The sequence below is a fragment of the Grammomys surdaster genome, unplaced genomic scaffold (genome assembly GCF_004785775.1).
Source record: "Grammomys surdaster isolate TR1022 unplaced genomic scaffold, NIH_TR_1.0 313, whole genome shotgun sequence".
Classification (NCBI taxonomy): domain Eukaryota; kingdom Metazoa; phylum Chordata; class Mammalia; order Rodentia; family Muridae; genus Grammomys; species Grammomys surdaster.
Window position 1 is genome coordinate 9,239 of NW_021604732.1, and position 15,137 is coordinate 24,375.

General features: G+C 37.7%; 1 protein-coding gene across 1 annotated transcript; it reads right to left on the reverse strand.

Moving 5' to 3' along the window:
* Positions 1-2,779: 2,779 nt before the first annotated feature.
* On the reverse strand, positions 2,780-3,715 carry LOC114629632 (olfactory receptor 10-like). Its single transcript, XM_028777701.1, has one exon. It carries the CDS (start codon positions 3,713-3,715, stop codon positions 2,780-2,782), a length of 936 nt encoding a protein of 311 aa, XP_028633534.1.
* Between the last annotated feature and the right edge of the window lie 11,422 nt (positions 3,716-15,137).

Below are 15,137 nucleotides of genomic sequence, written 5' to 3' on the forward strand. Positions count from 1 at the left end.
TCTATGATACCCAAGTGAAGTTGTTCTGGTTAGTATCCCCATACCATGAACTCTTGGCCTGTGAATTCACCCTCTGAGATTCTGCAGACTGCATTTACCTTCATCTCATTTCTTATGTCCTTGACCAATCAGGCCAAATCCCCTCAGCCAACTGAAGCGTACTGTGTTGACCACACTGCAGACATTTCACAGCCTTGTTTATATGCACCATTGATTAAGTATTTCCTTAAGGAAAGCTCGATGTTTTAATTTCTCCCACACAGAAACAATGTATCACTATCGTACTAGGTTACCTTCTATTGCCGGGATGAAACACCAGGATCAAAAGCAATTTAGGAAGAACTGTTTATTTCATTTTACAACTCCCAAGTTATAGTCCAACGTTAGGGGAAGTCAGTGCGGGAATTCAAAACAGGAACCTAGAGGCAGGAAGAAGCAGAGGCCATGAAGGGATGCTATTTACTGGCTTGCTTTCCGTGTTTTGCTTAGTTTGCTTTTTATTTCACCCAAGACCCCTGCCAGGGGTGGGGGAGCACTGCCCACAGTGGCTGGGCCATCTTGCACCAGTCACCAATCAAGAAATGCCCCCACAGACTTTCCTACAGGCCAATATGATGGTGTCAATTATTCAGTTAATGCTCTCTCTTTTCAGGTGTCTCTAGCTTATGTCAGGTTGACAGAAAACAAAATAAAACAAATACCACACACCAACTGATTATGTTTTCCTGTTGTCTGATTTCATCAATAACAAACTCAAACACATTTCATCAATATATTCCAGTTTGTATACTGAAAATTAATGTTGTTTTATAAGGAGTTAAATTTTTAATAATCAAAATTATCTGTAAATATTTAAGGAATTATAACATAATGTAGAAAACAGCTGTAGATTACACGCTTTTTAATCCTGAAAAATGTTATTAACATGTTTAAGACTCAGTTTCTCCATCAGGGAGGTGACGATGTGACTTATCCTATAATGCTGTTCGGGGATTAACGAAAGTGTATGCAAATGCCTGGGTATGGTAGAAATCCATTAAGAGGAAAACTTCAAGGTAAGATGGCAGATTAGAGGCTGGCATGGGAGAGATGGTAAAGGAGAGATAGAAAATTAAAATTAAGAAGAGACTTCATCCCTTAGAGAATTTTGAGCATCTATTGTCAAAATCCATATCCATTGGAATTCAAATCATGTGACTATGTGACTTGGGTGTTTGATACTGAGCTACAGGTTTTAATGTGTGAGCTGCTGTTTCAATCTTAGTTTGGACCCATCTCTCCTTTCTTCATTCCCATCTCCCCACTTTAGAACAAGAATGTTTATTTTTTTGTATGTGGTATACATTTTTTACAAATGTTTTGTATACATTTTGTTATTGTATGTTGGAAGTATATAAACTCATTTCTTTTGTTGTTGTTTTTGCTTTCACTTTCAAGACAGAATCTCTCTGTGTAGCTTTTGAATGTCCGGGAACTCACTCTGTAGACCAGGTCCGCCTCTGCCTGGGATTAAAGGCATGTGTCACCTCCGCAGGGTTATCAATTCTTTTTCAATGTTTCCAATGGCTCATAGTCAAGACTCTGCATTGAGTCTGACAGGAGAATATTAATTTGACCTTTTAAACAATTCTTTAGTTATTAAGACTAACCGGACTCATGAAAACAGGCTGAATGAATTTTTCCTGATAAAACCGATGTGATATTTTTGATGGAATCATAAGTGGAATGCTATAACTTCGAAGTGATATGCTTGGATTTCAGGTTGACTGGTTGACTTATAATGATTGTTCTTCTTTGACAACTTGACTGGATTTAGTATCACCAAGGAATCAAATTTAGAGACATGTCTTTGGATGTGTCTATGATTACAGTTCTAGAAAGAATTGCCTGAGGCAAATGCATATGGCACGATTTATGGACTATAGGCTTGGAGAGAATAAAAGGGAAAAAGAAGAAAGTCAGTAGAGTACCTACATTTTACTCCCCTCTGCTTCCTGCCCAACAATGATATGAAACTTTTTGCTGTTTTGTGCTTTTCCCATCATGATAGACTAAACCTCCCAAAGCCACAAAAAAAATAAATCTCTATTTAAGTTGTCTGGTAATTTGGTCACAACAATAAAAAAGCAACTGACATACAAAGACATTGATCAAATGTTACTAAGATTACAATCATGAGATCAAATTTCTTTCATTTGTCACCAACTGCCATGACTCAGTGAAATACTTTCATTGTTTGGGGTAGAATTTGTGTAACTTTCCTGACATGCTTTTATCACACACAGTAAAGCCACAAACATGTAATAAGAAGTTATCTATGCTTAAGAAATGAGTAGCTAGGGAAGGCCAAATTAAGAGCTAATTCTTTAGATTCTGAGTATGAAAATGGATCTCACATTTCCCACTAAAACACATGCAGTGAACTCATGTACTTTCCACTAAGATTCAGTGCCTCCTCTTCTCATAGGGGTTCAGAGACTTTCAGGAAAAGATGCTAGCACACTCATGAGTCTTTTCTCACTCTGAGGATGCTCACCAGTCAGAAGATTCTGCATGGAGCTAGAACACACTATCTTCCCAAGCCTTCTTTAGAATGTTGTGATATAAGCCAACTTTCATTCTCTGGCACTGATAAAGAAAGAACTTCAACCAGTGCCATCTCCCCAACGGGAAGACACTAAAACTCTGAGATTTACTGAAGACGTTTTGCTAGTGGCCAATGGTCTTAGACGAGAATATGAAAGCTATAACAGAAAAAGTATCCCTGTCCTTCTTCATCTTACTCAGAGTCTGTGCCTCTCCCTACTGCCTTCCAAAGAGCCCCCTTCACATCCTTGTTCCTCAGCGTATAGATCAGAGGGTTGAGCATGGGGGTGACTATAGTATAAAAAAGGGCAACAAACTTTCCCTCGCTTTCAGAATAGGTGTGAGTGGGTTGAAGATATGTGTAAATGGCTGAACCATAAAACAGAGAGACCACCAGAATGTGGGATCCACAAGTCCCAAAAGCTTTTCTGCGCCCAGTGGTTGACTTGACCTTCAGTACTGCCCTGGTGATGCGAGCATAGGAACCCAGGATAAGTGTTGCAGGGCAGACCAAGACTATTGTTCGAGCCACAAACATCTTGGCCTCTGTTCTTTTGGTTTCCTCACAAGCCAACTTTAAGAATATGGGCATCTCACAGAAGAAGTGATTCAGTCGATGGCCACAGAGAGGCATGGCCATCATTAGGCCTGTCTGAATCAGAGAATTCGCAAGGCCCCCTACCCAAGAGGAGATGGCCAGTGCATGACACAGCTGAGGGTGCATAATGGTCGTGTAGTGCAGTGGACGGCACACAGCAGCATAGCGGTCAAAGGCCATGACCCCCAGTAGCATGCACTCTGTAGATGCCAGGGCAAGAAAAATAAGGAGCTGGACCACACACCTTCCATAACTGATGGCCCTGTCTAGACCATGAAGATTTATGAGAAGCTGAGGTACAGTGCTGGTGGTGTAACAGAGGTCCAGGAAGGAGAGATGGGAGAGGAAGAAGTACATGGGTGTTTGCAGTCGAAGGTCCAGTCGAGAGAGGGCAATGATGCAAGAGTTACCTAAGAGAGTGAGGGAGTAGAAAATTGAAATGAAGACAAAAAAGACAAGTTCGAGGTGAGGCCAGTCTGAGAATCCCACCAAAAAGAAGGTTCTGTTTGAACTGGAATTGAAGGTTCCCATCACCTTTGACCACTGCAAACCATAAACAACACAATGCTTCCAACGAGCAGTGTGAGTTTCCAAATTATATCCACATTACAGATTCATAGGTTGCATTTTCCATTTTGCTATTTAGTTCCACATATCCACTTATCTGTCTCTTCTCGTCTTTAGATATCCGACTTCCATGATGTCCTCTTTGCTTGAGTTCTAGTTCTGATGATTTGTGTCATGATTATATTGAGACCACTCAAACCCTGTGGACTCAATGTTTCCATGTCTGGAAGGAGAGATGATATATTGCTAGAATCACAACACCGAGATATGGGTCCAAATGCAGTAACGGGAATCTGCTTTTAAAGTGTAGCGTGGGGTTGCAGATGCAGCTCATGGGTTAAGTGCTTGTCCAGCACATGCAACTCCCTCTGTTTGAGTTCTGAAAAAAAAACTATCAATCAATAAAATCTAATGTGTACCACCTGTGGTTTATTTTGCTCATCATCTTGGTCTACGTGACAGGGTTTTTCAGTAGATGAAGATTCAAGAATAACCAGGCTGAGATCACAAATTTGCCCTCTGCTATTCATCGGCTTCCTCCTGCATAGCCAACGCTGTCATTACACCTATTCTGGGCTCCACACTCACACAACTGCCGTCTGCCACAAGAACTGAAAGAGTTTAGACCCGTTTAGATTAAAAAAATGTATTACCTATGTTCTGTATCATGAATAAACATGCTAGAAAAATAGTTTTATCCTCTGATTAATTCATTCCTGAAATTACCAAAAAGCAATTTTCTGCGCTCAGGCCAAAACTTTTTCATACAATGTTCTCTCTAGAAATGTTTACATTCTGTGAAAACCTATTCCATGTCAATGACCTGTGAGTTCTTGGGTTGAAGAGAACACAGTAAGTTTTTAAAATTTGAAGTAACAACCATCCATTTTTTTTTAACTTGGAGAATCAATTTTCTTAATTTTTAGATTTCTTTTTAAATTTCTTTTATTTTTGAGATCATAATATAATTATACAATTTCCTCCTTTTCCTCTCTCAAACCCCTCCCATATACCTCTCTTTGCTCTCATTCAAATTCATGGCCTCTTTGTTCAAATTTATGATTTCTTTTCTCATTAATTGGTGTTCCATGCATATATGTATATGTGTATATATTTCTCAATATAGCCTGCTCAGGCTGTATAATACTACTTGTATGTATGTATTCAGAGCTGACCGTTTGGTATTGGATGAACGATTGCTACGTTATTCCCCGGGGAAGGCTTTTTCTCCCACTGACAGCATTCCTTAGCTACAGTTCTTTGTGTAGGGTTGAGGCCTTGTGGATTTCCCCATTTTTGTTAGTCTACTATTGTCCTCGTTCATCTCATGGTGAAGAAGTCATGCTGTTGAGACTTTTAGGGCATAACTTCTAACACAGTCTCAAAGCAAACTTCATGAATCTCTGGGTCTTATATTCCTTCTGCTCCACCACAGTGTTCCCAGAGCCTTAGGCACAGGAGTTGTTCTGTAGATGTATCCTTTCCACTACGAGCTTTTTCAAAAACTCTGCTCCAAACATCTATGATTGCTCTTATACCTTGTTAGTAAATATTTATCAAAGAACCGTATGCAGAAATTCTAATTGGAAACAAGCTGTTCTTGACATGTAGACATAAACGTGCCAAATAAATTGTAGTCTTAAAAAAATAGTGTCTTACCTCATGGAGTATAAGAGGTACCTAGTGTTACTTCTGTTCATTTAGTAGATGTTCTATAACTTTTGTTGATAGAAACATTTGATTCTATATTAAAATCCTATGAAAATCCATTTCCACGAGGAACCCTGAGAGTTAATAGAAATAAACTTTAATATGCCAGTGGGATACACATAAAAGTTTGTTTTATTTCAAGGGTGAGGTTTCTTAAGGTAGAAATCAAAATGGGTGGGGACAAATGGAGAGATAGCTCAGAGGCTAAGTGTTATACTGCCCTTGTGATACTAGAGTTTGGTTGCCAACATCTTTGCTAGGTGAGTCACAACTAAATATAATTTCAGATTCAAGGATATCCTATGACTCTGGCCTCCAGCAGCACCAGAGATCATCCACCCACTCAACACACATACACATAACTGAAAATAAAATGCCATTAAAAATTAAAATAGAACATAAGGAAGTTTATCAGGTAAAATTAAAAGAAAGAATTAATGGAAAGTTCACCTGTGCTCAATATGAGAAAATTTGACAAAGTAGCATCGACTTATATTTAATAGAAGGTCCCCCAGGCTCCTTGCGATTCCAGGAAACTGTTTGTGTATTGTACTTGAAGCCTTTTGTAGGAAAGATGGAAAAATGTGAATTATAAATACAAAGTGGTAGCCTCACATCAGCTGATGAAGTCCATAATCAGATTCCTGCATATAACTTCTGTCACCACATCACCTGTTCTGAAGACTTGCTTCTGTGAGTCTTAGCTATAAAACAAAATTTTCACAAGATTGTGAGATCTTGATTGACATTGAATGGTCTTATAAATTCAGAAATGACCAATACTTTGGACTGTTGTCTATCTCTCTTGCATCCTTTAAAAAAGGATATATATATATATATATATATATATATATATATATATATATATATTAGTTATGTGTATATGGGACATGTGCATATAAGTACAGTTACCCAAAGGAGTCCCTCAAACATGGGTGCTGGAAACTTTATTCAGGTCCTCCAAAAGAGGGTTAAGTTTATTTAATCACTGCAATGCTCTCCTTTGAGGAACATGAAAGGGATACTTAACTTATTTAGCATTTTATACCATGTCAAATGCAGTGCCTTGGAAAGAAAGGTCTCTCATCACACACCAAAGAATGGATTAGTGAATGCTTTCCATGTCCAAGCAACAAGCTTAATGGGCAGGAAATAGCTTACACTTGGTTTCTGAGCAACAGGAAGGTATTATCTCATATGTGTTGTTTATCATTTACTAGCAAAAAAGGTTGCCAATATTCCTGCTTTATGCTTTAATTAATGCGGTTTCTAAAAAATGTCTGAAATTTTTGAAGTGTTTCAAAAATTTGGTATAATTAATGGTTATTAATTATATATAATGTTGGGATCATTTCCAAAAATGATTTCAATACAATGAAACAAGGAGTCCTGAAGTCATGAAGAGTAAGTGATCACTGTAGAACGCAAGAGAACAAGAAACAGAGAAATTTAAACTTAGCTTCAAACAAAACCTATAAGATATAGAATATAAGAAAACAAACTGAAAACTTGACATGCCTCTGTGTGAAAGTTTGTGCAAATGTGTGTACAAGTGCCCTTGTGTGTGTGTGTGTGTGTGTGTTTGGGGGCCAGATGTCAGTTACTCTGCACTTACTTTTTAAGACAAGGTTTCTCACTTTACTCACGAAGACATCTTACTAGCCCCCTTCGTCCTTTCTTTTTAAAGGAGACAAGAATGACAACACAGAGTATAGTGACCAAACCTAGCGTAAGCCAGTAGTGCTAATTTGGGTGATGGAATTTGCCAGTGCTTTATGAGACTAGATATAAAATGGTGGCACAGATCTGTGACCACTTTACATTTTAGGGGAAACCCGAAGGCTAATGCTTCCAGAATCCTACATCGTCTGATGGATGTGTTCCTGATAGAATCTTGAAAAGAAGAACTTTCTTCATGCAGCCTCACAGTCATCTCTGCATCCACACTTGTTTCTATCATTGTTTCCCCACGTGTAGCCTCTACTTTCATCATTGTAGTGGTGTCCATATTCAACAACTTGATTTATCAAGTCAACAGTTTTCTTACGAATGCCATTAATTGATTACATCTTTGTTTCAGGCATCCAATTAGGATAAAAATTAACTCTATTTCACTTTTTATTACTAAAGAAGACTGATAAATTGATCTAGATCATTCTTGTTTACAGTGTTAAGGTCAGGAATAATGATTGGCACACAAAAAATTCCAATAGGTTCCTGCAGCTATGGAAACACACTTGATTCAACTCTGCTAAGGTAGATCTTGCCAAAGCACAAAGCCCAGTGGCAGCTTTGGTGTGAGCTGGTCACAGGGATATGGAGGTATCCCTACTTCCTTTAAATTTGGCCTCTTAAAAATCTAGTCTGTTGGATAAAAGAATACCAATACCATGTTACCTTAAGGTCTAGTCTGTTTGAATGCCTCTTCCATCATATCCACTTTCTCCCGTCTAATCAAGACAAAGACACTTATGTGCCACCTTGTCAATTACTCTCTGGGGAATGTGTAGCGAAGACTGCAAGATCATGTAAAGAATGGACTGTGCTAAAAAACCACAACACCCATGCTGGTTCTCCCCAAACTAGTGCTTCTCAGTGTTCACATGGCTTAAAATCTGTCTCTCCTAGACTGCCCACGTGTCTGTCACTCAGGAAAAAAATCATGTTTATGATACCTCTCCAACCTCTCATAAAGGGTTTCTCTACTCTTTTGTTAACTTTGGTGATGAACTCTGCCTCATTTTGTCCACATCTGGAAAATGTGAACACAAATCTTCCTGGAGGTCTTTTTCATGTGAAAAGAACACTTGTGAAAGCTCATTTACACATGAAATCAAAGATTGGACTCTGACTTATTGTACCTAGTCTACATCTCCGATTCCAGTTGGGCTTTGACATGGCCACACTGGCCAAGATATTGGCACTAAATCTTCCCATGGGGAGCCAATGCATGCAGGTGAGGCGTGGATCTACTTGTCAATGGACACAGACCTTCAGTTAACAATCCTCCTCATATCGAACACAGTGATCATAAAATTCAAAGATTTCCAAGCTCAACATTCCTCAATACAAAGGACAATTTGTAAACCTTCACTTTCTTATGACCCAAATCCTTTATCTCCATGAACGGATGAAATTATGTTAAGTGCAGACAACTTAGTCCTTACGATGCAGATCTTCACCTCAGGTGCCACTCTTTAGGGATTATCCTTTTACAGCTTCACACTTAAAGGATTAAAGGACAATCCAATCAATAATCAGGCAAGCACAAGGCTTGAGAAGCAGATATTTTTAAATTAACTTTTCTAGATTAGAAAAAGACATCATAAGACAACCATGATAACTTTTGCTCATGCCTAAAGACCGACCACATGGCAAAGATGTTCAATTTGCTTTCTTCTTTGCAAAAAGCCAGAACTCAGACGAACTGCTGAAGTTTACAAGAGGAGAGACTGTGGGTCAGCCAGGAGTAAACGTAAACAGGAAGTTGTCTGAAATGGAGCTATCTCTAAATGGCAGCTATCTTCTACCTTCATATCTGTCTTCTCACTCAGAGACCATAAGCTCATCTCTCAGTACAGGTCAAAACTCATTTTTACATTAATCAAATGGTCGGCTGTAATGGCTTGAAGCAGGTTTGAAGCATTCCACACATCCCTAATGTTTGTTTTTCAAACAACATAAAATCATCTTTAAAAATTTCATCACTATTCTTTATTTTCCTCTCAAATACAAGACATTTTGACACTTCCATACTCGATTTTCTGTAACATAAATGTCAGAGACTTCCTTGTGTATGTGTGTGTACATGTATGTCTACTCATTATCTCTATAAATGATGAATTCACTGATGAAAAACCGTGTTTATTTCCTCAAACACACATAGTACTACTCCATTTACCCTCTGGCTTAATGTATACGTATTAGAAGCACATTTAAATAAAAATGTTATTTTATGTCTAATCAGAAGTTCCAAAAATTATTCCTTAATCATCTTCAGTGTTAACAGTATACATTGTGTAATTTGAATTTAACTTACATCTTCCTTTTGTACCTGCTGTTGGTGTAGCTTTTTCATTAATTTTTGGGAAGCTGATTCACTATTAAACCTTATCACCAAAACATCCCTCTGCCAATTCCCCATCACCATCTGAATGTTCATCTGCAGATGGTCACTCTTTGATCTGGACCATATTCATTCACACTAGAAACCACGAAGCAGCCCATTCTATACCACAGGTTTTCACAGTGATCTTCAAGACTCTTGAACACTCAGCATATCACAACTTCCACAGCAGTGGTTTGAAACCTTCCTAAAGCTGCGTGCGACTCTTTAATACAGTTCTTCATGTTGTGGTGACCCCAAACCATAAAATTATTTCATTGTTAATTCATAACTGTAATTTTGCTATGGCTATAAAGTGTAATACAAATATCTATGTTTTACAATGAGGGTCATTTGACTCCAAAGGTGTCACAACTCACAGGTTGAGAACCAGTGTTTTAGCATCATACCAGGTAACCAAGGTTTAAATCCAGGTTACAGTATTAGACATTTTAAGGATTAATTAATAAATTGTTTTAACTTGTCATACATACCATTGTTTTATTTAGAGTACATTTCTTCCCTCTGTCTATTTTTACAACAAATTTTCCTTGATGTATTATTGTCAACTGGCCACACTCCTATTCTTATCTCCTGGTTCTGATATGTACAAGTTACTTGCTTATTAGAGCCTTGGATTTTTCAGACTTGGGTTTTAGAAAAGGTTTTTGAATTATTTTAAATTGACATTTGTTTTTCACATTAGAAAAATGTTTATTCTGTGTGCATTTGGAGATAAAGGCATGCAAGCGGGAATGTTTTGGCACGCTGTGTCTAGTGAAGTAAGTAGACAGGTGACAGAGAAGGAAAGATTATCAGAAACAAATCATAACTTTGATGTCCTCAAGTCAGCCATCAGAGTGGAGGCCAGCCTTGCTTATGTAACGGGATATTTATATCCTGATTTTTAATCTGTGAAGTTAGAGTAACTCACCTGGTCAGCACTTACCTAATTACTAGGAAAGGAAACCATCACATTATCAGACTGAATTCTATTGTCTTCAATGGGGAAGTGAGACTTCATTTACATATACGGATGTACAAGGTGTATATGTCCCTCTGTGGTCCTGAATTCTTTCCTGAAGTAGAGGTCTTGGACAAAAAAGATCCTGTTCTGGAGATCATCATTTCCCACAGTTCTGCAAAAGAAAAGAAGTTGCCAAAGCCCATGACATCCTTGCAGTGCACTCCATGCTCCCTTTGGTTGGTTAACTGAGAATTGGAAGGATCCGGTATATTACAAAATCACCCAAGGACACTGTTTTTAGTGCATCACAAATGCCCTGGGGCCCATGAAGGCAGCAAAGAAAAAAAACATTTGCAAAGTGTGGCCGTGGAGACCCCTGGGTCCCATTATGGCAATTATACTCAACTAATAGTCTTTCTATGATCCACCTTGTAGTTCCCAACTCCCTCTGTTCCCCAAACACGCTTGTATTCAACATCCTCGGCACACCTCCTCCTACTCAGCTGACTCTGAGATTTCCTCACACTTCCCTACTTTAACAATAGTTCTATTAGCCCTTGACCCATCAGAATACATTCCAAGATTCACTTGGGAGCAAGCACAGGCTCCCCACTCCTTTAAATCTCTGGGCTCTTCAAATAGTGCTTGCGTATTCTATTTATATGAACCATCAATCCAGCTAAGTATTTATTTCCAGGATAAAACCTTTTAAGCTTTACATTTCTGCTACATTTGATATATGAATATTAATTTTATTCACAACAAAGCTAAAAAAGAAATTTTGTCAATGCATTCTAAAATTACAATATCTATATATCTATCTATATCTATATCTATATCTATATCTATATCTATATCACTATTGTACTTAATATCGGAAATATTTTTAAAAAATTTTGGTTCTTTATGAATTTCACATCATGCCAATAATCCCTCTCATGTTCCCCTCCTCTCATACCTGCCCTTCACCCTTGCAACTTCCCCACAACAGAGGAAAAATTACTGTGGAAGTTGTAGTCTGTCACAGTGTGTCCCACAGTATACCCTTTGCTCATACTTCTTTGCTTTCAAATGTTCATGGCAGCGACTCCTTGGTCTAGTAAGAGGTCTCTGTTTTCTGCTACTTTATCAATACTGAAACCTCACTGAGACTGCTCTCGGATATCCTGATGTTGCCAGGTGTCCTGGAGATCTGTAGTTTTGGATCTGTAGGATCTTCCCCTGCATGTAGTCTAGCAGTTCATCAGCCGGGTAGATGTTGGGGTGGGCCAATTCAAAGCCCTAGATCTGGGACTGAGAGGTATCTGAGCTGGTCAATAAAAAACATTTAAAGATAAGGTAGTTTGACAACATGACCATTTAGTGATGTCATGTACAATGAAAAATTGAAATCTACAATTCGATGGATTTTAGTCTGTTCACCAAGTTGAATATCTATTACTTCAGGCTTTCTATTGTGAAGTATGAAGTATGAAAATACTTTGAACTGGCAGGTACACAAGAGATAGATAAAAATATGTGTTTCAAAAAGTTTGGTTTTGTTATGTACCAGGAAAATTTGAATCAAAACCACAATGAGGGCCGGGCTGTGGTGGTGCATGCCTTTAATCCCAGCACTTGGGAGGCAGAGGCAGTCGGATTTCTGAGTTCCAGGCTAGCCTGGTCTACAGAGTGAGTTCCAGGACAGCCAAGGCTACACAGAGAAACCCTGTCTTGAAAAGCCAAAAAAAAAAAAAAGAAAACCCACACACAATGAGATACTATCTCTCTCTAGCTTGAATGGCCATTACCAAAACAAGTAAACCATCAATTATTGACGAGGACACAGAGAAGAAGGAAAAGTGACAGTTGGTAGGAATGTAGTTTGGTTCAGACATTATATAGAATGGTGTGCATGTTCTTCTAAAGACTGGAATTGTAACCGATCTATCATGTAATCCAGATTTCCCATTTCTGGGTGTATATCCCAAGGAACTGAATCAGCATTCCATAGAGATACATGCTTACTGTGTTTGTTGTGACACTATTCACACTAGTCATGATATAGAATCACTCTGCATGCCTATCAATGAATGGATGGATAAGAAAATGGTCAATATATGCATAATTTAATGTTACTTGTCTATAAAGAAGAATGAAATTCCATCATTTGAGCAAAATTGCTGAGTTGGAGGGTACTATGTTAGGTAAACCAGACATAGAAGGAGAAGCACTAGTCATTCTCTCATGGGTAGATCTTGAAAACATTAGCCTGAAAGGAAATTAGTGATTACTAGAGTTGGTTAAGAATGGAGAGGAGTGTTGATAGAGGCAGGATTTTATATGTTCATTTATATTCACATGCGGAACTAGTGTATTGAACCAAATTAAGATGTAAAATTAATATTAGCCAAAACCAAAATTTAAAAAAATAATGTATACAGTGATTGGGAAGAAGTAAACATTAATAGAAACAAGGACATATCTACTGGCGTGTAAGGGTGCATAGAAAAGAGATGAAATGTGAACAAAATATTAAGAGGATATTATGAGATCTTAGATGATTTTTTAAAATATACTCTAAATTGCTTGACTGTAAACAAACAATAAATTGCTTGAATGTATCTACTTACCTCATCTTAAAATACACTTTAAGGAGTGAGATTGTATCTCTCAGCATTAGTGAATCTAGCACAGTGTTACAAAAATTCAATGCTCAGAACCATCAAAAAATATATCTCTAAGTGCTTGCTAATGAGATTGTGTGAAGTTATCTCAGTGTCATGGTGGTCTTCTCGAGGCTTCTTGCTGCGTCCCTGGACTCAGGCCCATTGGCAGAGCCTCTCAAACTGCCATCGCTGATTCATGAATGGTGTTTGCCAGTGGATCGAGCTGCCTCTGCTGTTTTATGTGAACTGAAGTACTGATATCTTGACATGGCAGATTGGATTTGCTCAAAAGAACTATTTCTAAACACCTTCCTTTGCTATATTAACCTTTCCTTTCTACTACCTCTGGTGGACTAGAATGGAGGTCAAAGCATTTAAGAACTCTTGTTAAAATTAGGCTTTGAAAACTATAAGCCTACAGTTGTGCCCATTGTAAGTCCTCATTTGCAGCTTGTTTTAGTTTTTTTCCTTTACTTATGAATGAGATAGATAGATAGATAGATAGATAGATAGATAGATAGATAGATAGTATTTACTCATGCCTCCAATCCTAATCCATCCTTCATGTTTTAAGGTATCACAGTGACAACTATAACAACAAACTATGTCTCTGGGAGAAAGGGGAGAGATGGTTCATAGGTCTGGGAGTTCTGTTGCAGGAGAACAATGTCTTCTCCCTACATAGAAACTTAACTATGGCTTACAACATTTGTCTCCTTCAGAATACCAAGTAGAGGGGATTTTGAATGTTTACAATACAAAGAAATGATGCATGTTTGAGGCTATAGATATTCCAGTTACCCAGGTCTAATTATTACAGATTTGTCTATTCCAATATTGCTATGGGTTTCATAAATATTAAAGGAGTTGAGGCTTAGCTGTGCCAAAAAATGCTGTCTAGGAAGAATCTTGATTATTTTAAACTGAAATAATTAGAGAAAACAAAATTTCAGAAAGAGGCCTTTAGATTGCCTTTTCCTAAAACAAACAAACAAACAAGCAAACGAGATTCTTTGTGGAGACATCACACTCCTAACATTCAGGAAAAAGACTTAGCCACAAGATAGTAGGAGATAGGACTTTAATACATCCAAATAAATAAATGATTTAAGTAACAATTATCTTACACAAGGCTTGACTCCCCCATCCCTAGTATACCTCTTAGAGACATCCCTACACTATCTGGGAGATGCATTTACTTTATTATTCCTTTATATGTTATTTACTCTCTGTTTCAAAACATAAAAGCAATTTGCTCTAGTGATTTTCTTAGGATTTTACTGTTTTATGAAGATCCTAATGTATATAAAATTTTATTAAAATGTTTATGGGCTTTCTCTTGTTAGTCAACCTTTTTATTAATCTGTGCACTATACTCAACCAAATAGCTACAGAATATTAGGAACTCTACTCTTCTTATGGATTCTCATTTTATATTTTTTAATTGAAAAATATAAACTACCTCTAAGATGAAGGTAAATAAAATATTTTCCTATATAATCTTAAAACTTTAAGATCTGCTTTTTCATATTCTTTGAATCAATATAGTGTCTGAGAGTAAAACTTAGAAGCTTAGTTAGAGGGACATAGACACTTTGACAGAAAACATCCTCTAAACACATGGAAAGAGGTTAGCAAGAGGGCCGAGGCCGGGGGTTCCACACAAGGCAAGGAGAGAACTGACTTCTGTAAACTGTTCTCTGATCTCCACATGGGTGCTTCAGTGTACTTACACACACACACACACACACACACACACACACACACACACACACACGCATGTGAACACAGAAATAGGTAGATAGGTAGATCGGTAGGTAGATAGATAGATAGATAGATAGATAGATAGATAGATAGATAGATAGACAGATAGACAGAAAGATAGATAGAGAGAAAGAAAGAAAAAGAAAGAAAGAAAGAAAGAAAGAAAGAAAGAAAGAAAGAAAGAAAGAAAGA